Source organism: Aquila chrysaetos, chromosome 6 (genome assembly GCF_900496995.4).
Source record: "Aquila chrysaetos chrysaetos chromosome 6, bAquChr1.4, whole genome shotgun sequence".
Lineage (NCBI taxonomy): Eukaryota > Metazoa > Chordata > Aves > Accipitriformes > Accipitridae > Aquila > Aquila chrysaetos.
In genome coordinates this window covers 18,800,855-18,827,047 of record NC_044009.1, presented here as the reverse complement: position 1 = coordinate 18,827,047, position 26,193 = coordinate 18,800,855, and the positions used below count along the sequence as shown (strand labels likewise).

At 35.9% G+C, this 26,193-nt stretch overlaps 2 protein-coding genes across 7 annotated transcripts in view; one reads left to right on the top strand and one right to left on the bottom strand.

Annotated features, from left to right (window-relative positions):
* The window catches only part of C6H2orf88 (chromosome 6 C2orf88 homolog), a 66,245-nt gene that overhangs the window by 7,907 nt on the left and 32,145 nt on the right, over positions 1 to 26,193 (bottom strand). The window lies entirely within an intron of this gene.
* HIBCH (3-hydroxyisobutyryl-CoA hydrolase) overlaps positions 1 to 26,193 on the top strand; it is a 49,169-nt gene that overhangs the window by 9,843 nt on the left and 13,133 nt on the right. For all 5 annotated transcript variants that reach the window (XM_030016952.2, XM_030016950.2, XM_041124389.1 and 2 more), the window contains exons 7-11: positions 15,270 to 15,348; positions 20,423 to 20,568; positions 21,491 to 21,577; positions 23,525 to 23,583; positions 24,379 to 24,460. In XM_030016952.2, coding sequence (XP_029872812.1) covers positions 15,270 to 15,348; positions 20,423 to 20,568; positions 21,491 to 21,577; positions 23,525 to 23,583; positions 24,379 to 24,460 — 453 coding nt within the window. The remainder of the gene's footprint in view (positions 1 to 15,269; positions 15,349 to 20,422; positions 20,569 to 21,490; positions 21,578 to 23,524; positions 23,584 to 24,378; positions 24,461 to 26,193) is intronic.

The window sequence follows — 26,193 nt, the reverse complement described above, 5'->3', positions numbered from 1 at the left end:
AATTAGTGAAACAAGTTATAAATACCACATTTACTGCTAAAGGGTGTATGCTGTTGAAGGGAACACTGGGCGTGTACTCTCATTTTGCTAAAAATTACTATTCAGGTTATTTTAGTTGACTTCTATCCATAGATTTTTATTTCCCTGAAATGAAATACCTGAACAGTAGACAGTAAATGCAGAATATTTAAACTTTTTTTTTTTTTTTTTCTTAAAAATTACTGTCTGTAAGTGAGGTCCTAAGTTTGGGCTTCTTGGTTCTAGAAAAGTCCCAATCTTTTCCCTAGTTCTTTGGAGATGAATAGAAGTGTGCTGTATAAGCTCAGTCTAAATCTGTGGTTTTAAATAAGGCTTTGGCACAACATATATTACTGTGTCAGATACTCCCAACAGACTAAAAGGATTAATGAAAATGTGTTTTAAACCTGTTTCAGAGCCAAATAAAGTACACTAGACAGAATTGAGTGGTGGCTTTCAGATGATTGAGCTTAGAATTCAAGGTGACTATTTGATAGCAAAAAAAAAACCAAAACCCAACCCCCAAAAAACCCAGGGCATAGAGTTTGAAAGTTAATGGATGTGGTCCAGGTCACTGGCCTAACTTTATGTAAAGCATACTTAAAACTTTAGTGGCATATTGCCAAAGCAGAAGTACATAATTTTCAGGAGCAAAGACCATTGCTTTTAGTTTAGGGAGGAATGTGCAACAGCGTGTACAAAATACCCTCTTCCTTAGTATTGTATTCTAGAGCATGCATGATTTAGAAACTTCCTGAGCTAGGCTCTATTTCAGAACCATGGTGCTAAATCACCATCAGTAATCACACTCACCTCTCTATTCATCTGGTATTTTTTGACATTGAGTAGGCTTGGCCTTCAGAAAGGATTGTGGCAGTCGGTTTCACAGTTGCATTTTGTGCTTTGTGAAAAGCAATTTGCTCTGTTTCAGGCCTATCATCTAATATTATTGAATGCTTATGTGTTTATTAATAAGGCCAAAATAGGCCCCCAAATATTTATTTTTCTACTGATGAGTAATGACTGTTCAAACATAGGAATTCTTGGCTTTGGACAATTATATACAGGATTTAATCCTTTAGTCTGACCTCTACACAGTATATTTGCTAAGTTTATTTTAGCAAGTTACAGATTTATAAAGATTATACCATTATGTTACACTTCTTGCTTTAACAATTAATGCTTTGAGTTTTAGGATAAGAAAACATCTTCCTGTGGGGCAAGTAGATGTTAACTTATATGGTAACGTGCAAAACTTTCAGTACAGAAATGAGAGCTGGCAGCTCTACCAAACTCCAAGTCCTTTGCGAAGCCTTGTGTTTTGAGTTATTCTGAGAATCTTACTTTCTAATCTTCATGTTTAGGGAGAGTAATAGGAAGTTGGAACTTTAATATAGCTTGCAATTTTAAGAGATAAAGGTCACCCAACCTATTTCTATGCCTGTCTTCCCTCAGATTCTAGGGCCCAGTTTGTGAGCGCAATAGCAGTACACAGTACTGACTGCTTTATGCTCTCCTCAGTAGAGAAGGACCTCAGGTATATGGACTGGGAGTATGAGAAGACAACATGTTAGTTGGGTCTTTGGGTTCATGAGTGACTTTCCATTAGTTTTGTCAACACACCTAACAGTACCATATTTTTTTTAGGGAAGGTCTTTTGCTTAAACTGAGAGTCTACATCTAAGTTAAAGATACTCTATGTAAGTAAGGTGACTATTAGGGAGTAGAGTTTTCTGAAGAACTGAGTCTGTTAGTCACTCAGGTAGTAATGTCAAATATGTTAAGCTTTAGACTATACAGAAGTATAGAGCTGAGAGGAGCCTCAGGATTATTCTTTTGCACTTGAAGTAGGGTTAAATATAGCTATAGGATTGCTTAGCAGATTTTCACCTAATGTGTTCAGAACTCTCCAACAGCACAAATTCTGTTTTTTCTAGATATTCCACCCAAGTGCTTAGTTATTCTTTCAAGTTAAGATTCCCTAGTGTCTAATTTAAGTCTTTAGTATGTGTAAGCAATATATTCCTGTCTTAGTCACAGCTGTCTAAGAACATTTTGAGATACTTGCATTCCTTGCTTCTAGCCATCTCTCTTTAATAGGGATAAGGATAGTTATTCAGCCTTTACTATAGATTAAGTCTCTTGGTCTTTGTGCAATCCTCTGGAATCTCTCCAATTTGTGTACTTTACAGTTCATTACCAGAGACCAGACAATATTTCAGCTGGAGGATTCATCAGCGCCAAGTAGAGCAGAATAATTATCCTCCATATATTTCAGAGATATTTTGTCACAAATAGCCCATGTAAATAGCAGCTTCTCAAAGCATCAGGTGCTAGGAGGCTACCATTTCTAGTTATTCTTAAAGCTATTACTCTTGCCTCCTCCCTCCTTGCATAACATAAACTTCCATCACAGTACATTTTATTGCTTACCTTTTACCAATTTTTAAATCCTCTTCCTTGAACAGAACTTGTTTATCAAAGAGCCAGTCTTGTGGAGCTACCCTTTTCCTCAAAGACTACAAAGGAGGCAAAAAAAAAGTACTCATTTTCTCCCCCGAGAAACCTGAGTGCTATATTAGCTGGCATTGCCTTTTATAGGTCCACTGCATCAATCTGATTAGGCTTCCCAGGTGTATTCAATCTAGGCTGAGCAGGTATGCTTCAGCTCTTTGGTGCCTGCTGGTAGAGACTCTGCTGTAGTGTGATACCTTAAGTAGTTCTTTTTGCAACAGCATTGCATTTTTACTTGTATTAAGTTCATGGTTGCTGTAAACCCCTGAAAAATGTCTAGGCATTTGTTCCATAGAACAAATACTTGTAATCTCTGCATTTGATTTTGCTTTCTTAAGTGTAGTCTTCATTTTGTTAGTTTCTATGTGATCTCCAAAGTGAGATGGGTTTGAATTCTGATCTTGCCTTCCCCCAAAATAATCTGTAAATTATAGAAATCCTTATTTCCTCATCCAAGCAGACAATGAAAATAATCAAATAAAACTTCATTAATGATTGGCTTTTGTATGACCTCAGCTAGGGTGCCCTCTCAGTTTGATTGCAGACTGCTGATAACTCTTAATATACTTTCAGATGATTGTGCCCTCCACTTCATAGTGATATCTAGGCTATGTTTCCCTAGTTTGTTTATGAGAGGAGACTATGCTGTGTACAGGGAAGCGTCACAAACATTGCAGTTCAGAACATGAAGCTTTTTCAGAACGCTGCTTACTGAGTGACAATGTCATTTTAGTCAGGGGGTTATGTAGGGGTTCCAGAGAAACACATGAAGCCAAATTCCTGAACCTACTCTATGGTTTGGAAATATTCCTTCTATTGTGCATCTAACCATGTTCCCTTCTGGACTACAGATTCAGAATTACTGCATCTTTTTATGTTGCAGTAGAAGAGTGAACTGAGTACCTAATATTTAGCTTTACTTCTTTTTTGTGTTAGTGCCACTTCATTTTCAGAAAAGATTCCAGAGGCTGACATTGTTAGAGGAATCTGGCTTTTCTTGTAAATCAGATCTCAGGACCTGTTATGTAGGTCTTTAAGGCAGAAATTTACTTAGCTGAAATTTGCATCTTTTGTCTGTAATTATTCTCTGTTGCATCATGTAAAGTCCATTTGTCTTAGTAAGGGTTTAAGAAGAATGTGACTTTTGGGGAAGGATGACATTTTAACCCACTTCAGGAAAAAGTAGAACACTTCTCTGTTTTAAGCTTTTACTCTGCTTTAATCAACAAAGACTTGTCAAAATTTTAATTAATATTTTTCTGGAGGAAGTTTGCAGTGTTTTATTTCAATTTTAGCCTGGCATATTTGTGAAATTTTACCTCGCAACATTCTGAAAAGGTTTTATAATTCTAAAAGTTTGTTCAGTAATGCTTTGTGTATTTCCAATGTTGACTCTTTATAATAATGTTCTGAGACCTATGGGTGAAGACTTGATAGAGATTTACATCAGATATATAATTCTTCTTGGTAGAAGAGTTCTTCAGTAGGTGCAAGTAAATGCCTGACATACAAAATATTAGATAAACTGCAAGTACTAGTGAAATCAATCAGCAGTTTTTGAAAATAATTAAAAAAAAAAATTAATCCCCTGTGCTCTTGTGTGTGTTTAGGGATGTTTGCTTCCAAAAAATGCATGTCGGCATGTCACAATAGGAATTGGCCTGCTTCCCATGGTTGCACTGTATGGAAAAAAACATATTCGCTTATTTTTTAGTTGTTTGAGGTTCTTGCATAGAATAAATAGCCGAACACTGTGGAGGAGTTTGCTCTAAAGGTATCATATGAAGTTACCTTTTTTCAGGAATTGGTATTTCTAACAGAAATCATTCTCAATCACAGAAATAAGAAGAATTATGTGAAAAGAAGGGCAGTTCCTAAAATAAAGGAATTTCTTACAAGGAGTGGTGAAGTCAATTTTTCAGGAGTATTTTTACACTTTTGCACTGCTTGCATGTAATTTAAGCTGTAACATTTTTTTCTAATACTTATTTTAATAGAAGAAACAACTAAGAAGTTTTCCAATTCAATAGTCAAAATAACAGTTGCATCTTGCATTTTTCTAAACCACTTAAAATGAAACATTACCGAGGGGAAGATGTTCAGTCAGTATTTTTTTTACTTAATATATTGGTTATTTATTAGCATGTCCGTATGTTACCTTATGTAACATATTGCCTATATGTGAGCGCTCTGACAGATTTGGACCACATTCATCAAAGAAAATGAGGACTTAGATATACAGGACAAGTTTAAGAGAGTTTACTGAGACTAGAAATGTAATTTACAGTGAACACTTTCCAACAGCTAAATTAATATGATGTTTTCTTGAACAATGTTGTTAGAGGATTGCTACAGGTACCATGAGGATTCTAGCAATATAGTTACAAACATCTAAACTTACACTTTAGCAGGATTTAGTCAACAGTTCTTATTATATTAATATTTCTTATCAAGTAAATTGGTAGTGATGTCATAAGCAGCTTGTATGTTATACATTTTAGTCAACAGAATTCCAGTACACAAAGGAGCTGGAGTTGAGCAATAGCTGTCCTTATCCTGTCCCATTTTTATCCAGATTCTGTGGCTGTAACTCTTTATGAATGTTCCTTTCACTACCAACATATATGTAAATGTGGTGGGTTGACCCTGGCTGGATGCCAGGTGCCCACCAAAGCCATTCTATCACTCTATCACTCCCCCCACCTCAGCTGGACAGGGGAGAGAAAATATAACAAAGGGCTTGTGGGTCAAGATAAGGACAGGGAGAGATCACTCAACCAATTACCATCACAGGCAAAACAGACTCACCATGGGGAAAATTAACTCAATTTATTGCCAATCAACAAGAGTAGGGTAATGAGAAATAAAACCAAATCTCAAAACATCTTCTCTCCACCCCTCCCTTTTTTCCCAGGCACAACTTCACTCCTGGATTCTCTACCTACCCCCTCCCAGCGGCGCAGGGGGATGGGGAATGGGGGTTGCGGTCACTTCATCACACATCTCTGCTGCACCTTTCTCTTCAGGGGAAGACTCCTCACACTCTTCCCCTGCTCCAGTGTGGGGTCCCTCCCACAGGAGACAGTCCCCCACGAACTTCTCCAATGTGCATCCTTCCCACAGGCTGCAGTTCTTCACAAACTGCTCCAGCATGGGTCCCCTCCACGGGCTGCAGTCCTTCAGGCACAGACTGCTCCAGCGTGGGTCCCCCGCGGGGTCACAAGTCCTGCCAGAAAACCTGCTCCGTGGGCTCCTCTCTCCACAGGGCCACAGGTCCTGCCAGGAGCCTGCTCCAGCGTGGGCTTCCCACAAGGTCACAGCCTCCTTCAGGCACTCACCCGCTCCGGTGTGGGGTCCTCCATGGGCTGCAGGTGGGTATCTGCTCCACCGTGGACCTCCATGGTCTTCCCCACAGGCTGCAGGGGAATCTCTGCTCCAGCGCCTGGAGCATCTCCTCCCCCTCCTTCTTCACTGACCTGGGGGTCTGCAGGGTTGTTTCTCTTACATGTTCTCACTCCTCTCTCCAGCTGCCTTTTCTGTGCCCCCTGCAACTTTTTTTCCTTCTTAAATCTGTTATCACAGAGGTGCTACCACTATCGCTGATTGGCTCAGCCTTGGCCAGCAGTGGGTCCGTCTTAGAGCCGGCTGGTATTGGCTCTGTCGGACACAGGGGAAGCTTCCAGCAGCTTCTCACAGAAGCCACCCCTGTAACCCCCCCCGCTACCAAAACCTTGCCACACAAACCCAATACAGTAAAATTTCTGGCATACGTCTGCAAATAACATTTTTTAACTTGTTCCTTCCAAAATACATTTTAAAAAAGTGAACATCAATGTTGAATTTAAATTACATAGTTGTAAAATGGAATTATTTGGTTTTTTGATTGCCTGTTGTTCTGTAGTCAGGACCAAAGCAGCATAAGGAAAAACACATCTTTCTTACTGCTGCAGATAAAAAACACAAATAAAATTCTTTATTCCCAGGCTTCATGAGTTAGCCTCTGAGTTACGACTAGCTGGACTGCTGCAGTAGGTGGGAGGAGGAAAAGGAGGGAACATCTCAAAGATTCAGTGGTCCACAGCCTGAATCTACCCACTACCAAAACCAGTTCCCAGTGATGTAAAAGTAGGAGAGAAGGGTCTGCCCTCGCTCTCCTGTGCCATTTGTGGGTATGGACATCTACAGAGTCTTTCCTTCTGAGCAAGTTACCTGGCATTGCTGTCTATCTTTTCTTGCAAACTAGTGAAACAAAATGATTATGAACGTAACACCTGATGTTTGCCTGTTCTTTTCCATAAAAAGTATTTAAATAAAAGTTGTGAGCCTGTATCTAAAGCCAAAGTTAAAATCTTATAAACCACTGAATATTGGCATTTCAATATGTTTAGCTGAAGTGATTGAAGACTGAAAGAGAAAGGTGGGAAGCGTAAAGACAACCAACTGCTTTACTTCATCATGATCTCACTTGAACTAGGAGCTGTTAATAGTGAATCTACAGAAAAAGAAGCCAGACAAATATCATAGGCTGCAATAATTGCAGCAGCTGCATAAATGTTTAAGTTAGGTGTCTTCTGATATTCCTCATACATATAAAATACAACGGGGAGGGGAAGCTCCCCATTTTCCTCCACATTGTAATATGTATTTCCATCTGTTTTTTTTATTTATTTGCTTTTAGGATGTATTCATTAAGTTGTGTGCATACAGGTTTTATACAGAGGTGCAGATAGCAGCATTTGAGACTAATGTTCAAAAACTTAGGAAACATTAGAATTAATCACATCTTAAAAATCTCACAGTTTTTGCCCACTTATGATACAATTTTTAAACGAATGTGCATTCATGAAGTGCACAGGTGGATATTGCTCACAGAACAAACAGCTATTAATTTGTTGTTCAATGTGTGGGGCAAATTTTATTAGAAACTATTGAAATTCTGCTTATTAGTTATTAATATACATATATACATATCATGCTTTGGGTGACTAACTGCAGCATATAAACGTTCATGAAAAATTTTTTTACATAGCACAGCACTTCTATACTGAAATGGACTTTATTACCCCTTTAACCCTTTTTAACAGCTAGGAAACTGGAACTTAGAAATGTCAGTGCTTCTTGGGACTTCTGATTTTTCTTTTTCTTCATTTTTATAAACATGTCATGCCTCTTGTCAGTCATCATGCTCTGAAACTTGAACATCTTTGATTTTGTTTTAATTTATGCTCTAAAATCTGCCCTGAACGAAAAGTAATTGTCATACTAAACCCAGATAAGCTGCTTTCCAATTCTCTCTCTTCCTCTCGCCCTCCCTCTGGAAACTCATGGATGCGTACCACATAGAAGCTTGTAGCCTGTTTTGTTCCCAATGCTTCAAAGCTGAAGACAGCTTTTACTGTAAAATAGAATACAGATTTTGCAAGTAGTTATTTGTTATTTGTACTCTGAAACAAATCTTTGTGAGACTGACTTGTGTACCACTTAGCTTTTGTAATACAGGATGTTGAAAACTATGCTGAGGCAATGCTAAGAAAGGATTCGCTCTTTGCTGATATTACAGTATATTTACCATCTGGCATGTTGGCCTGCTTGCTAAGCTCCTGCGTATGATCCTAGGGACAAATGGTGCACTTCATTTTGTAGCTAATCGGACTATACTATCAGCAGCTCTTGACATCAACAAAAAAAATAACCACTGAATGTTCAACAATTCGCATGTGATGTTATTCCCCACAGGGCTTATCATAAAGCACTGTCTTGAAAACAAGTATTTAAAATTATGGGTCAGTACTGGTGCAGTAAGTAAAACTCCTCTCCCCTCCCTCTCCCAACTCTACAACGACCAAGTTGTTTAATGTACACTATGAAAAGGAAGGGATGCCCCTATTTTACACCCAGAAAAGAAAGGCAGACTTCCTGAATGTACTTGTACAGATGTTGGTAGTATACAGTCATACTGCACTTAGTATTTTAGAATTACAGAATAAGTGTTTGCATTCCTGTGCAATGTAATGACATATAGATCACATCACAGAGCAAACATCACTTGTCTACTGTGAGACTAAAGTTGAAGTTTTAACTGTACTTTCTAGATTATTTTTTTTTCCTGAAACCTGTGTGTTTGAAGGAGGTTTTCTTTGTGGCTTCAGGGAGAGCTTTCCTACCCCTGCACTGTTGACTGTCATTGCAGAGATTTTTGCAGGTTTCTGCACAGATTTGTTCTCTCCATTTAACACCAGACTCTTTCTCGCAAAAAGTTCCACTATTTTTCTCTAATTCTAGGCTTTCATGTAGATGCCTACTCTCATATTGAGAGTTATCTCATTATTTCCCTCTCCTTCCCTTTATTATAGATCAAGGAAAAAAAGTTCTGAAGAGAATTATCTGTGCTTGCTTCTCCATCCTTTCATATTTCTGCTAATTTTTCTCATTTCCAGAAGAATTTGAATGCTCATTTTCTCCTTGAGTTAGTTTTAATCTGTATTATACTTTCTAAGCACTTTTTCCTGAGAAATAGAACATCATTACAAAATCCCCTCAATTCACTCCTGTCATCCCAAATAACTGTGCCCCTCTTTAAATAAAGTTCTGTTGCATGTGCCCGTCTTTAAGTACAAGAAGTGTTTCTTCAGTTTTAAGATAAAACCTAAAGCCTTAGTTATGCATTGATGTAAGTTGCTTGCTCTCCCTGGAGACATTAATATATGGCGAGTTGGACATACAGATTTCTTGCAGTAGCTGTATTTTTAGGTGATACAGAGGGACAAAGGCACAGAGCTTGTTTTCCAGAATTTTAGAAATAATAAAAAACCCACAATTACTATCTTTTTCTGAACATACATGGCCAGTTATGTACACGGAAACACTGGAGAACAATTCGGGGGGGAAAGAATGCTTTGAAATTCAACACTAGAAAAAGTTTCACTTGCTAGTAATTAATTACTTTTGCTATAGGGTTTTCAGATCTAAGTTTTCTTACATCTTTTTTCTTTCTGTTGCAGCAGAAGTCTTGTGTCCATAAAAAGTTCTGCTTCCTCTGACATGAAAGAGTATTTTTTAACACGCATAGCTGACTGTTGATGCCAGGGAGTTTTGTAGGCTTACTAAATATAAGTCTTAGAAAGTAATACACAGTAGTGAAAAAGAAACAAGGAAAGCATTTTTAATTCTGGAAATAAGTTATTTCAGAAAATTCTGAGTAATCAGGAGGAATTCTTGGTAGAAGTTTTTATGTTTGTGTCATGGTTGTCGAGCCGCAGTGTCTGTAGGCCAGACTGGACCATAAGACCAAACTGTTCAACCTGCTGCTTTTTGCCTTGGAGGAGTCAACATACATGGAAAGAGAGGACGTGAAACTGCAGGCACTCAGTCCCTGCTGCGGAGGCATGTGTTTAACTGCCACCATGGCTTCTGTATACTCTGTCAGGTGGGATCGCAACACTACTATGGGTGCTCACCAGCAGAAGACAGGATCAGTCCCTGCAGATTACACAGGGGAAAAAATACAGCTATTGCAGATAACTACCCTGATAAAAATGGTTTGAGATCATTGATAAGTTTTGGCTGGTAGCAGAACAATCAAAACAGGGCTTTTAAAAATTCAATATAAATTCTCTTGATAAAGGACACTCATTGTAGCAGCACTGGTGCACAGAATGGCCTATGTATTTTCTTTCCCAAGTTTTACTGTAAGAAGAACCTGACCTGAATGATTACTATTAATATAGTTGGATCAAATTTGTTTAAATAATTAGGGGTCAGGAGAACAAGACTGAAACATCAGATATTATTACAGATAATCTATCTCCAGTCAGCTCGTTGTGCTTCTGTATGTCTGTAGGAATTTGGACTGAGAAACTCTAACACGTAATCAGTATGTGGAAATTAATATTTTATATTTAAATTATATTACATTAGCATTACATGTTTTAAAATACCACACTAAATGATTGAAGAGTTCACAAAAAGCACTGGTTTTTAATGATATTTTTTTAAATACTTGTATAGAGTTGATTTATATGTCTTCAACCAAAGAAAGTGATATTCTTAGTCCAAATTGATCTGTTATGCTGCATTGTTCTGGGTCACCAAGTCATCTTGTCTGTTAGTATCTACAGATAAAAATGGATTATACTGTTTGGAGTGGTCCATAACATTAATGATGAATAAAGATTAATTTTGATTCAGTTTAAGATTTGCTGTGTGTGGATGCAGGGGGTAATGCTCTTACATCAGTGATTTTTGATCTAACATAGCTATAAGCTCCTGCTGCTTCCTGAATCAATTCCACTCGCTTAACTTTGCCAGCTAATGCTTTTGAAAACATTTTTCCTGCACCTTGGCTATTTTTACACATCTGTATTCAGATATATTTGCCTTTTGTTGTGTTATGCTCAGTTTGTTTGTTGATTGCCACATTTCTTTTGTGGTTCTAGCCCTGCCAGGAACTGTATTCTCATGCAGTTAAAAATGAGTGTAATCATTGGATGTGCAGTTACAACAGGACTTTCACTGCAGACAATATTAATATTGGTATTATCATAAAATTGTTTGCTTGAACAGCTAAGAATTCTTTATCATCCTAGTGAAGATGATGCAAGCAACATTCCTGAAGACCTTTTCTGTTTCTATTTCTTTTATTCTGTCGCTTATGCTTTTCTAGGCAGTGATTCCTTTACAGTCTGAGTTAGGTTATTTAGTAAATAGACAAGCGTGATTTATGGTTTTGCTGTGACACAGATCTACTTTTCTGTATGTGAACAGATGTTTGTGTGTGTCATTCAGGAAGGGCATATTTATTTTGCTTTGTATGGTTCTCTGTTGTGGTGGCCCTCAATTTCTTAATAACTTCCCTAAATGCGACGAGTTCTCTGATTTAGTAATATGGGTCATTCTCAATTTAAGATAATACAGCCCTCTGGCTACAACTTCTAAGATTTATAGTAGCTGTATTCCATTTCTCCATCTATCAGTAATTTGCACCTTGTTTTTCATTAGAAAAATACTTTTAATAAGGTTCTGTATTCATCATGAGAAAAAAATGGAAATCAATGATAAATTTTCTATACACAGTCGCATGACTTTTGAAATATGGCATTGAGTAGGAAATCACGTGTATGGGAAGTAAAATTCAGATACTCTACTGGCTTTTTCAGAAGTTTGTTGAGGAATTCAGACCAAAGTGTCTATAATACTATGTGCCTCCTTGAGGTGCGCTGAGTCTAATAGTTGAGTTATAACACACTGTTTTTAAGATTAATATCTTAATATCCATGTAGTAATAAAACTGTAATTTGTAACCAAACACCTTCATAGCCAATCTATCTCCAGTAATACATTGTCAGACCACCATTTCTGCTCTATGTTTTTGATTAATTCATATATAAACCCTACAGAAAGGTTGTTTAAATTGATTCTTGTTAATTTCTTAACTCCTCAACTTCTAGTCTCATTCTTTAAGTATCCTTTACAAAATTCAAACATTCAGCTGTCAGTGGAAAAAAAACTTTCATGCCAGTATTAAGATAAACTGTCTGGAGTAGAAAACAAGCCTGATTCACCATAGGAATCTATTATCCTGGAAAAGTCTGAAGGAAGGCATTAGCTTTAGTATATATTTTAAGATGATGAAAGGTAGGACCAACAGTGCAGGATACAGTGTATTTTAATAAAGACATTATAGCATCAAGACTTATATGTGTAAATGCTGGGACTATTTGGTGAAGTGAGCACAGCCCAACTGCAGGTATTTTAATAGTATGAAGGGCCTCCTAGGTGGGGCTCCAGCTGTGTAAGATTTCAGTAAAGTTTAAAAAAAATAATAATTACAAAATCCAGAAACAGAGGGGGAATGCATTTAGACTTCTGACTGGAAAAGTTCATTCTTTACACAGGATACTATTAAACTAATAAGCATCTGTCCTCTGTATTAGATGGAGAAGGTTAAACACATACAGGGAATGTGTTAAAATAACCATTTAGGAAGTTGTAAACAAACATATGAAAGCATATGATCACCAGTTTAATAAATTACTGGGGTTTGTACCCTCAAAGCATTAACTCATTTTTCTCTCCTAATTTTATCTTAATGTTGGATTATTTAGAAATTATCTTCAAAGAAGTAAGGACATATTTGCACCATTTTCTTTATAATGGATAAGAAGAAAATACAGTTTTAGTCTTTTAAATATATATCTGAAATTAAGCTTTTATCTATAATATAAAACTTCAAGCTATCTAGAAAACAAATGGCTTAAGCACTTGAGAAAGTGAAATCTGATTTAATTACTTCTTTCAAAAGAGAATTACCTCTTTCAACTTTTTATTATTAAAACTCTACAGTTACTTTTATCACTATAAACAAAACGAGCTTGGAAGAGAAGCTTTCTTCATGGAGTTCACACTCTAGTCCTTGTTACTTAATATTCAAGCTGAAAATTTGAGTCCTTAAACAAACTTCTGATTGTCTAGAAAATAAGCCAGAAAAATGCTTTATGATAGAGAGTATTTGTATTCTTAGATGCAGGATTAGAAAAAATTAATTTAAGCATTGGAAAGAGCAAAATAGGCATGATTTCTTTTAATTTCATTATCTTTATAAAAAGGTTGTCATTGTTGCTGAACATGCATAAAAATAACAGCAGTCTTTACCAAATGCAGTGAAAATATGCTGTTATGATATATAAAAAGGTTGGAAGTGATGAAGTCACATTTCCATTTCATTTAAGAGTTTTAGAGCTGTTTTAGGAGTGAATGCAGCTTTACATGTAGCTTTGCATTTGCAAGAGAACTAAATACAGGGCCATTGCCCTTGCTACTGCTCAGATGAGATCTACAGCCTCTGACCAGTCCTCACATGAAAGGGCTGAAGGACAGATAAGGGATGAGACATAGGATTGGACCCCATGCAAATAAGATTCGGGTATTTGCTCAAATCCCATTTGCCTCCTTGAAACAGCAGTACTTCATGTGTATAGATTTGGCTTAGTCTCTGGATATAAAATGAAGTATGATAACTAGTTACCTTAAGTGTCCATTTTTCAGGAAATTAGACTGGAATCTTAAAAACTTCATACATCTATATTAAAACCCAACACTGGCAGATATTCATTTTACAGCAAAACCTTGAAGGTATTTTCAAATTTAGTCATGTATCGCCCTAATGGAACAAGCAGTCACAATTAATTTCTTGCTGGGCAGAATTGTAAGGGAGGCCAGGGAAGAATGCGTGAGAACGGTGTGAGGAAATGGATGTAATTTTTATTAAATTGAGATAACTTTTTAAAATTTTAATGTAAAACACACCCAAAGATCTCTGTAGATAAGCAAAATGAAAAAGATGTTCTACTGCATTCTACTCTTCCCTTAAAAGCCTATCAGATATATAATGCAGGTCCAAGCAAATATCACCCAATTAATCCCACTGTTTTTGATGGAAAGTATGAAATACTGTGAAGACGTTTGTGAAGACTAGTAGCCTTAGCTGGATAAAGTGCCATTTTTCTAGTATCTACACAATTATAAATGTTACTTAAAAATCTTTTACATCTTCATCGGACACTGACTTGTTTTGGCCAATGATATTTAAGATATCTTAGTTCTAACAGAAAAATTGGATGGATAGAATGACCAAGCAAAGGGAAATTTAACAGTGAGGAAAGAAAGCAAGCTGAAACAGTGGAAAGGAAGAGAGAAAAAAATATTTGTATGAAGAAACTTCTTGTGAAATACTCAGTAGAGGGTTTTGTCTCCAGGTAGGTTCTAACACACATTTCTATTGACACGTATCATGTACATAAGCTTTGACAAGTGAGACTTCTTTACCCATATGTTGTGGTTGTGCCCAGTAATCCAAATATTCTTGGATTACTTCAAATATTATTAATAATTAATAGTAACTTTGTCAGATAACCATTTTTCTGTAAAATTGTCAGTTTGCCTCTTGAACATTTATCTAAATTAATTCTGTGTGAACTGAAAAAATATATTTTTATTGGGCCTTGCTGCTGCTGCTCACTGCCTAAATCAGAAAATATGATAGACAACACCAGGAGCTCTTCTGCTCTTGAGGGAAGTGACACATCAGGAAGCACTGCTAGAGAAGAGGGCCAGGTACTTAGAAATGTGAATTCTATGTCTGACTTGGAGAACAAAAGTCCCCAGGTTAAATAAGTGAGTTTATAACCACATACTTTGAATTTTAATCAATAATGCTGAAAGCTTTTCCTGCTTAAAGTACTTCTGTATTGATGAAATAGGTAATTATCACATTATAAGAATAGTTAATTATTATTTCTTTTAAAAGGGTTATAATTATAAATTTGTGCAATTCATGTATATTCCAAAGTTGGTTTTGTTGGTGGTTTGAAGTATGTGCAAAGATTATAGATGGGGTAACATTAGCAAAAGGATGCCAACTCCCTTAGTAGTCTAATTGAGAAAATGGGGTCACTCGTTTCTGTTGCTGTCACTCGTGGGTTTTTTAAGTTAATCTCTGTATGACTCATCAGTCTTTTAAAGCATAGAATGCTATTTCAGCCAAATCATAAAGGTAATGTGATGCTTTATTAGTGTTTGAACTGTAAAAGGCCTTTTAATATTTTGTTGAGATGTGCATGGTAAATCTAATATTATTTAATTGTAGAGCAAAGCAAGAGGTGTGCTACATAGGATTATGGTTATGATTATTTTTACCAGTAGTTTTATAACTGTGTCCTTTGCTTGTGCTCCATGCATAGGGAGTTGGCCTCTCAGTCCATGGACATTTCCGAGTTGCTACAGAAAAGACACTTTTTGCAATGCCAGAAACAGCAATAGGTAAGTATTTTAACAGATTATCACATATTAACGTGTTTAAAATTTCACTGCTTGTGTAATCATGATGAAATGCCTTTGACTGAAAGCAGTGGTGGTAATGAACGAATTTTAAAAAGGAATTGGACATGACCATATATGGAAAGTATTTTCTACTATATTAATAGAAATGTATCTGTATTCTGGGAGGTTGATCATTGATGTTCTTAGCCTGGGGTTTACTGTCTATACTGACACAAAGACTGTCAGGATACAATTTTTTAAAAATTGAAGTAGATCTGAGGAACCAAGTCTTTGCTACAGATGTAGACAGATAAAGTCTGAAGATCCCAGTGCAAGTATGTCAACTTTACATTTGCAACTCAGTATGAGTTGAACTGGCTGTACTACAAGCTTATCTGCAATGTTAATGAGACAGATTTTGAAATTCCGGTTTTTCTTGTAGATTATTAATGTAGACCCATTACAGTTGTGTACAGATTGTGTGCAGGCAAGATCACAGTGTCTTTTTCTTTTTTTTAAATAGCAACATGTACCTTGTGTGTTTTCTAATGTTTGATCCTACAGCTTCTTTGTCAACTCTTGAGATGTGCAAAAGAAAATGTTGTGTCTCAGAGCTATGTGAAGATGGTGGTATGGCTCAAGAAAAGTCAGTCAGATTAAAGTGAACCCTCCTGTGAAATCATTCACATTTCTCTTCAAGACAATCCTGGCACCAGTGTTGAACCTGTTATTGGCTGGCATACATACTCCATTAATGCTTTCAGTAATGTCCAAGTCCCTTCTCCCTGCTTATCAACAATGTTTATGAAGAGTGCTCAAAACCTATAACCTATCCTGTATTTCTCTCCTGCAAAATTTCTAGTTTCTACGTCTTTCCAAGGCAAGGCAGCTGAAGGATGATTGCAGTTGTTCTTACCTTTATGTCCTCAAGCAGCAGAATGAGGCTAGTCTGTAATATGTGGCCCCGTTGAACACATTTATTCAGAATAGAGAACCTTATCTGGTGGTTAAACAGCTTAAATGGCACCATGTCTGGTGCTATTAGGTTTGATCTTAGTTTCACCTCAAAGAATTAGTTGTAAGGAGTAGTGACCACTATTTTCATATAAGGATTTCCAAACAGTTACATAATATTAAGACTAAGAAATAACATTAAAAAATCAGGACTTGGTTCTGAAGAGAGAATAAAAGTTATAATATTCTGCTTTTGTTGAGAATATTTTAAGTACAATAATGTCATTACAACTAAGGTTAAAACACACGCTTAGCCAATGATTGGATTTTTGTAGTGCCCCCTGTTAGTAATGCTTAAAAGGTCTAGCATTTTTCATATTTTTAAAGGGTGTCTGGCACATATTATCTAATGTTTATTGCTATCCAGCCTGTATGAAACATTTCACAAGACTCATTCTAAAATTCCAAAAATATTAAATGAATTGTGTCAAGTAAAATAAAACATAAACAAGCCCCCAGATATAAGCAAGCTCATTATCATTTTAACTCCTAAAAAAATATTAGAGCAATTCCTGCTAGTTGATAAATGTCATGTAATTTTTCTGAACAATTAAGTTTGGGATGAGAAAAGCAAAAACTGTTGCAGGCCTCCAAATATCTTTCTGTGCTGAAGGAAAACTTAGTAAACTAAATAGCTCCAGCATTAATACAACATGAATTTGCTAATCCCCTGAAGTTCATAATCAGTTGTTGTACAAGATACCCATTTGAAAGAAACAATTGGTTTTGGTTTTTTTTAAAACTAAAGAGAGGTTCTTTAGCATATAAAATTATTCTAATAATAAAGATACCTTCTTCACTTTCTTCTTCAAAGGTAAAGATATGAGTAGTCTTACAGTAACAAAAATTATGTACTTTACATACATTTCTTGTGTTGACAAGAACTTATTTAAACTAAAATAGACTGTGAAGACATGTAAAGGAAAAGCTTAGAACTTGCTTAGGAAAGAAAGTTATTAAAACCCTTTTAGGATCTATTAGAAGTAAAACCTCTGAAACCTGTTTGGATTTGAGGGCTTAGCTGTTTTGATCTCTGGTGTATGTTTAAAATGTCTAGCTGTCTAGATATTGTATTAATTGATTTTTTCATATGTTCACTTATTTCAGTAAGCATTACACCTTTTCTGTGAAATGAAAACAAAGCATTCATTCAGCTGCTACATTTTCACACAATTATTCTGCATTTATACACAACCATAAATAAAAGGATGTAGATAGATTTGCCACTGTGCAAATAGAAATAAAAGGCAATTCTAGATTGTAGGAGTCTGAAACTGACATAGATAAGATAAAGCACTGGAAAGCAGCTTAGATGTAGGAGGGTATGGAAAAAACACTGGTGGGAAGAACAAAAGATGAAAGTATATTGTAAGAGGTAGGCTTTAAGGTGGTGGTGTAATAATAGTGGACACTTTCTTCTATATCCACCTAAGTTTTTAGTTTTCTATAAGTCATTTACTAATAAATCTCTAACCACCTCTGCAAGATAAGGTAGCAATGTAGTAGCACTACCTTTATCTTATGCTTGGCAACTGCAGAGTTTCACAATGGGGATTACAGTGAAGGGTCTTGCATCTGTCTCAGAGCACAGACTGCAAGTCAGCATTACAGGCATAGGCTTTTATCCTGGTCAGCCCAGCAGACATTCAGTTCTTTTATTTAAGTAGGGATTTGAGAAATAATTGGTAAATGGTATCAAAAAGAAGAAAAAAAATCAAATATATGGAATTTGTTAAGAGAAACCCAGCAGCAAGCAGAAACATATGGGAAGCATTACTGAGAGAATTAGGAGGAATATGTAGAACAGGGACAAGAGGAGTAAAATTATAAGGAAGACAGGGTCCTTGAAAAGGATACAGTAGAAGCTACAGCAGACTATGTTTATGCAATCAAGTAAGTTTAAAGTAGATTAGTTACACCTTCACTAATCCTTTTTGTAAATTCCTTAATAATTAAAGAAACCATTCAATTTCATTTTATTTGCCTCTAAAGCAACTTAAGCTAATCAACATCATAGTTTATTTAGAACTAATTTCCCTGTGTATGGCCATGTGGAAGGGCCCTATAGATCCCAAGAGGAAGATGGCTTTTCCTCTGGAAACTTACTGGAGCATGGGGAGAATAGTACTTCAGCATCAGTATTTTAATTACAGCAAAGAGGAAGAGGTTGTTGCTGTTGCAGTCCCGGTGGATGAGGAGAAAAATGTAATTGCCTTTTTGCTTTGGAGGGCATTTGTAAGAGAAGTTTCATTTTGAAATGAGGGATTTTTCTGCAGTAATAGGATATCCAAGGGGAGACAGATGAACAGAAACATAAAACTAAATGACAGTCTTGGCATCGACATTATAGATATGATGGCTCAAACTGAGAAGGTAAAATGCAGAGTAGACTATTCAGAATGGGAGTACAGATGAAAAAGAAGGTAAGTGATGAATTGGGGTTAATACAGCTTAGGGCTTTTAAAGGGTACCAACAAGACATTCAGCATTTTAGGAGAAGAGCTGTATGTCTGTGGGATGAGGAATAAATCAGTTAATGGCAACACACATGTCAGTGGGAATGGGAACAGAATACTAACTATAACTGATAGGAAGTAGCTCCTAAAACCAACTTTGTGATGTATTAGAGTCAGCAGAACCAAGAGAGGACCAAGAAGGAACCAGAAGGAAAGCTGAGATGGGCAAGAGAGAACATAAGGCAGTGATGAACTGTAAAGATTATTGGGAAAACACTGAAGAGAAGCTGTCTGTAAGAAATCTCCCCTTGAATCCATCCAAGGGGGAAGAATATTCAGGGACCGCTAATTTCCCACATCTTAAAGTTCTTGTAATAGGGTCTTTCTCTAATACATACATTGACTCTTTTGTGACTGAAGGCAATTACTTGTGAGTGAAAAATTACCACCTTCTGTCAGAACCCCATTTAAACTCCTTATGAACATCTTAATTTCCCAGTTAATCTCTCTGCTTTGGCAACTGTTTTCTGAGTTTCTTATTGCTCATTTGTATTCTTTATTTATTTTCATGCTTCATTTATTCTCTCAAAGTGGGAAAAAAAACCAAAACAAAAACAACACCACACCTTTAATTTCTTCAAAACACTTTCAGTTTCATGAATGCCCTATTGGTGATTATTTTGAAGTAGTAACTGGACACTGCTTCTTTCCATTTTGATTTCTGAGATTGACACAGCTAAGCTTAAGTTTTCTTAAGTTTAAGTATGTTAAAATTTACAATAAGCATTTGAATTTATTTTGTAGGTGATTAATGTATATAACAGAATAAGGTAGATATTGACAAAGTGATGATTTTAAATATTTAAACTTTGATAAAAGTAGTTATATATTTTTCAATTACAACTTTAAAGTCTTATAAATTTTATTCAGAGCTTTGAGTTTTTAAAAATTACCCTACTCTGTAGATTTTAAAAAAAAAAAGTAAGACAGTCACTAAACTGGGAAGTTTTGTAATTTTTTTTAAATTGCAGGTTAGTCATAGTCCCATCAAAGAGCCAGGTATTAGGTCAGCATCTCACGCTTCCACCTTCAGGAATGCCCTGGCAATATTATTGATCTATTAATGAATTCTTAGCCCCGAAATTGGTTCAAACGTGGCTGTGCAAGAGACACTTCATCATTGTTTGATATTTTTATTGTAATAAAAGACTGCAGAGAAAAAGCAGCATCCAATTTGAGTTTGTACAAATTGTTTCACAATTCTGTTCTGTTCACTTCTGTTTTTCGCTGAGAGCACACTTGATTCTCCAGGCATCTAAAAATGTCTCAAGTTGTTGGCAAATAGAATGAACACTATTGTCTGGTATATGTTTGTAAATTATGTGCCAGTGGAAAGGATATTTTGGAAGGTGTTCAAGAGTTTGCTTTTAGGAAGGGTTTTGATGACAGAGAAATATCAAACCAAGTCAAGGAGAAACTTGGGTAAGAGACCCATACCTAAGTCAGGGAGATGAAAGTGAGACAAGAAGAAATAGCTACTTAGTTACATGCATGATTAGGACAAGTTCTCCCTTCACATTTTTGTTTTGTTTTGTTTATTACAGGCCTTTTTCCTGATGTAGGTGGAGGATATTTCTTGCCAAGGCTATCAGGAAAGATTGGCTATTACCTTGCACTAACAGGATTTAGGCTGAAAGGAAGAGATGTCCTAAAAGCTGGCATCGCTACACATTTTGTAGAATCTGAAAAGGTAAGCTGCTAACCAGTGCTAGCAAGTGTGCAGCCTACAGCCATAATGACGAGTTTGAGTGGTGTAGCACACCAATATACTTTTACCAACTCGAGTGTATGCAGAGGCACAATTATATTAGCTGGCCATGCACTGTGAACAGGGATCGTTAAGATACTCTCAAGCTGTCATTATAACACTTGCCAGCTAGTGACAGCTTTGCTTGGAAGAGGGAGCAAATGTTGCTGTCTTCATGATTCTACTGTTGAAGGGCATGATTTACTGAGCATAATTGAAGTTGCTTGAAAAATTGTACAATCTAGACAACAGTATCTGAAATTAGAGATTATTTATACAACTGCAAAGTTTTTAATCTAGGTTAACACTCCATTAATGTGTTCTTTATCAGTCTTCTAAACAGATATCCTATTTGTTTCTTACAGTGGCTGCAAGAAAGTGTAAAAATTAATATATTTGATAAAGTCAGAGTCATAAAGTTCCAGTAACTTGCATGGACCTAAGTGAAGGAGACACAATGACTTGCTTTCCTTCTCTGTGTAAAGACCCATGACTGTCATTGTGGAGCTAGTTAGATACCATTTTGAGCATAGCATGGTTGCCGGGCTCCTGCTCTTTCCTGTCAGACTGTTGTAGGCTGGCTTTACCTGCTGCAGCTGTAGCACCGCATTCACTGTCTGCTTGGGAAGCAGAGTTCTTTGCTGATCACTGCAGACATAATTAAATCCAGATGGTTCAATAATGAAGAGTGAACTCTGGCTCCCTGTATTGTTTACTTGGTACCTCTTTAAGATCTGTCTGAAAGTTGGGGGGGTTGGGGGCTGTTTATACACATATATACTATACAGTACTGCTACCATAGCAGTAATAATCGAAGAAGTACATTTTGGTTTACTTGCTTTTAATTAAATCTTGTTTTTAATAGCTACCTGCCTTAGAGAAAGACCTGATAGCACTGAAATCTCCTTCAACAGAAAATATTGCAGACTTATTGAACTCTTACCATGTGAAGGTAATCTGATCAGTTACTGAAATCAAGCAGAATTGTTAAATATATGTAAATACATATTCTTTTTTATCCATGCTAATGATCATTTGTTTTATGGTTAAAAAATAATGGGTTTCCAAACTCTTTGCACTCCATAAAATACTAATTTGAAGCTCTAATGCCTACAGTGGTCAAAATTAAAATTTAAAAGTCTTTCTTCACTGTTTTTTCATTTTGGATACCCCTCAAATTCCAACTGTGGTCAGCTCTCTCTCTTTCTATGTGTGTATGTAAGTTTCCAGCCAGTAGCATGGTGATGCAGAAAATAATACTGCAGCTTAATTTTTCCCCTGTTACTCCTGGATTTCTAGCATGCTTTGCAGAAGGCAAAATAGATAGCCACTAGCAGACTGGGAGTTGTACATGATGGCAAGTGCAGTCTGGGAAGTTAGCCTGAAATTCAGGGATTCTGACGAACACAAACGACAGGGGTAGAACTACTGGCCTAGTCCAGAGGCTGCAGAAGTTATAGTGCCCGTTATTAAATGCTGTGCTGCTCACTTGAAGTGGATGTTATGTTTCCATCCTAGAAACTTTCTCTTTGTCGACCTGAAGAAATATTTTGCTAGCTCGATGCATCTGATGTAAATTTTAGCATTATTTTGATGCAGACCATCTGCAGTCCAGATTTGAAGCCTGAATTTAAAGGTTCAAGTTGTTCCTTTAATTTCCCAAATATTTTATATGTTTGTAACCTTGAGATAATTGAAAGACTGTGAATAAGCACTGCAGTTATCAATAGGGTAAGCATTAGCAGAGCGCATATACATTGTAGGGAAAGCATCTGAGGTCTTAAAGCAATATTTTCAGGGGGAGAAAGATGCTGTTTTCCCAGTGGGCAAACCCATAGTTCTCTGTTGTGATTTTTGGAGGTGAATGTAACTGTATTGTTAATATATAATCAGTATTTGCATTAGCCCCATGTAACAATGGGCATGAAAATAAAAGGTTTTGGCTTTACAATTAGGTTATTCAGTAGCTATTTTAGCTGTTTTGGTGTGCATTGTAATTTTATTTCAAAAGAAAGGAAAATTCTGGAGTCAAATCAGGATTCAATATATTCAGTCAATCTAAGTATTACTCCCCATTTGTTTGGCTTTAAAATGAGCAGTGCCTACTCTTGTTATTTCTGTTTTGGAATTACTAAGTTCATATATAAAGATTAATTAGAAAAATAAATGGGATAAGCTAATTTACATAGTAGTGCTGATTATTTTGACAAAATAGAAAGCTATGAAATAGGAGTGACTATGTGTTTCAGTATAGCACATTACAAGATGACACTGAATGGAAAAGGAAGCTGTGTATTTTTAGTTACCAGAGCTGAAATGACAGGGAACCTTTCTCAGCCTCAGTGCTGTTACTGAAACATCTGCTTATGCCCTAAACCCCTTAATGCCAGAAGATATGAAACAGTTGACAGCCTTTCCACATAAGGCCAACAGATCTTTCACACTCTTTAGTTGTCTAAGTAAAATTCTGTAAAGTGGCAGAGAAAAGTTAAGGAAGAGAAATGCATTTTTTTGTCTTTTTTTTAAGTAAAAAAAATATACAGGCATGTATATATGTAAGATAATCAAGCTTTTTTTTTTAAACATTCTCAGGTTTTTGAGTTGATGTATCTACACTGGCTTTCTTAACGTATTTGATAGAAAGTTATTGATAGAATAATCATGATTACTTGTGTACAAGATAACCACCCAGTCAAATATGTGTGACATCTTTAACATTCGTAAGATAAAGTGACAAGTGCATTTATACACACTGCAAAATTGTAATTCATTAAAAATCAGTCTTATGAATATTAAATGTTCATTTATAATATTTCCGTAACACAAGTCATTGCAATTTTTGTGATAAGTTTTTCAGTCTAAAATAACCAAGTAAAATATGTATTTGCTTCTTAAATAGAGCAAAGTTGATCAAGAAAAGGAGTTTGTACTTGATGAACATATGGAGAAGATTAACAGGTATTCACCAATTTTTCCTCTTTTTTATTCTTTTGGATAGAGAATATGAAGTTAAATCCTGTAACAGTTTGAGTGTTCCACAGATAAGGTGATAGAAATGACATTCAAGTCAGTCATTTAAACTTTTTTGTCTTTAGGGAGCTTTATTTGAAGCTCATTAAATATTTCATTCATCAGTATTTTAAATACTTGAGCATATTTGCCTGATTCATACATCATTATATTAAGCAACTAGCCTATGGCACATTAAAATGAACATTTTCTATAGAAATTGGATGGGGATTTGTGAGAGTAATTGTTCAGTTGGACAGGAAATGTTGCATAGTGCATTTACTCATTGGTATAAGGCCATTTGTATGATTGTTTGGAACTTCTGTATTTCAGAAGGGGAAGGAGAAATAAGTGAGAGTGATAAGCAGCAGCTAAAACTCCTGAAGAAGGATGGCAGTAACTAAGTTCAGAGATGACAGATGTTGACATCAAACCAGTAGAATGGAGCTGATAGCTAAAGATTTGAAGTGTTATAAAAATACAGATAAGACCAATGGTAGTAATTAAAGTTTCTCTATAAATAGCAGAGTTTGTAAGTGAGGTTTATTGAAATGCTAGAGATTTGTAAAGGAAGAGGAGATGCCTGTCAACTGAATTACTTAAACCTGAACAACAGAGAACACATTGCTAAGAAAAGCCAAATCAGCTGGTTACACTCTGTTTCCAATTTCTGTGTTACTAGCACTTCATATGGAAGAGGAAGGCTGGAGCAGTTAATTAATTTACTAACTTTTTTTCTTTTAGTCTTTTTTCAGCAAATAGTATGGAAGAAATTGTTAAAAAATTAAAGCAAGATGGTTCTCCTTTTGCCATTAAGCAGCTAGAGGTAATAATGTCTTCTATGTTATTTTTGTTAGATATTTTAAGTCTGGTTCTTTACTTTCTTATCATGGGGCAGACTTTAGTCACCTTATTAACATAACTAATACTACACAACACCAGTAGGACATTGGACCGAGATCCTCAGGTTCTCACATATAGTCCTGTGGGATTGTCAGTACTTCTACTCAGACAAGAATATTCCTCTGTAAAACCACACAATGTGAATACCATCATATGTTGCATAAAATTATAATCTAGTAAAAAAACAAACTCCCTTTCCCTTTTCCCCTCCCCATGATCAGGGGGATGTTGGTGACAAAGGTTCCTTTTATAGCTTCTCATTTTGTTGCCAAGGGTTGGAATAAAACAGTGCCAGAACAATATTGTTCTTTTTTTTTTTTTCCATTCCAGATAATCTCATTTGGGTAAACAGCAAGCAATTTATCATCACAAAGCATTTTTTGATCTTTTTAATGCATTTCTAAGTGTTGGATGTAGTCACTACTCAAAAAACATACAGTAATACTACCCACATAATACACACTTCAGCCTCAAAAGCAAGAAGCAACTTATATTCATTTATAAGTAATGTGTGTATTTTCTCTTTTTCCTTTGAAGTATCTGTATTCAGGTGCCTTGTAAAAGTTTGTCTTGGAGCTATTAAAATATTACTTCCAATTGGATAGAACACAAGCATTTCTCCAACAAAAGCTTTCTTTTAACTTTAGTTACAGCTCACAGAAGAAATCCTGCTCTTGTAATAAAATAAAAACTTCCACCATCTTTGGACTTTCATTTGAGCAGAAGGAATATAATTTTATAATGTAGTATCATTAACATTAGGCATCTTGTCCCAGATACAGAGATACATTTTTGGTTTTAGTTTTTAATTAAAGATTTAACATTTTGTCACTGGAACTCTCAAACAGTTTTTGAGAAAGTTTTAAAATTATCTTTGTGCCAATCAGTACACCTAGTACACTGCAGGAAGTTTAGCATATGTATTACAAAAGCGAAACTGAAAGAAAGAGAAGGCTAATTTTTTTGCCCGCTTGTATTCCAATTTCATTGAATAAATTGGTCAAATGAGGTAGTGCCAGAATAATCATTTTATGTGTTTGTAGACCTGAATTCTACTATAGGCTACGATCATGGTTTTCCCCCAAACTATATAGGCTGTATGATTCAGTTCTTCACTTTTTCCTATGTTATAGATAGCAGGCAAAGTACTTATATTAAGGTCTGTTGAGACCGATAGCATGTTAATAGCAGTCACTTTTGGAGGCTCTTATTGAGTTACTCGGTATTATTGGTGACTCAGTAATGAGTTACAAGGCAGTATGTTATTTGTAGATTTTATAAAGTTTAATATAATTCTGCAGGGGTATTATATTGATTAGTTGCAGCGGAGGTTGAAAACAATCAAGAATTACTTGCATATACCTTTTCCTAAGTTAATTTCGTACAATTTTATGGCACTTTAAAACATAATCAGACCTAGTAGAACTTTTTAAAATAGCATATAGCCTTTAAAGGGTGCTTTGTTCAAAATACAGTTTCTACTACAAAGTATGCAAGGAGTCTGGAAACACTTTGTTACTGAAATATGTTAACTAGACAGTTTGTTCTGCCACATTTGCTCTAGTTACCCAAACCTGCTGAACTTGCTTCCTTCATCTGCAGCCTCATAACTCAGATGTCCCCTACTAAAAACACAAAGTTCTTGTTCCTTGTTGT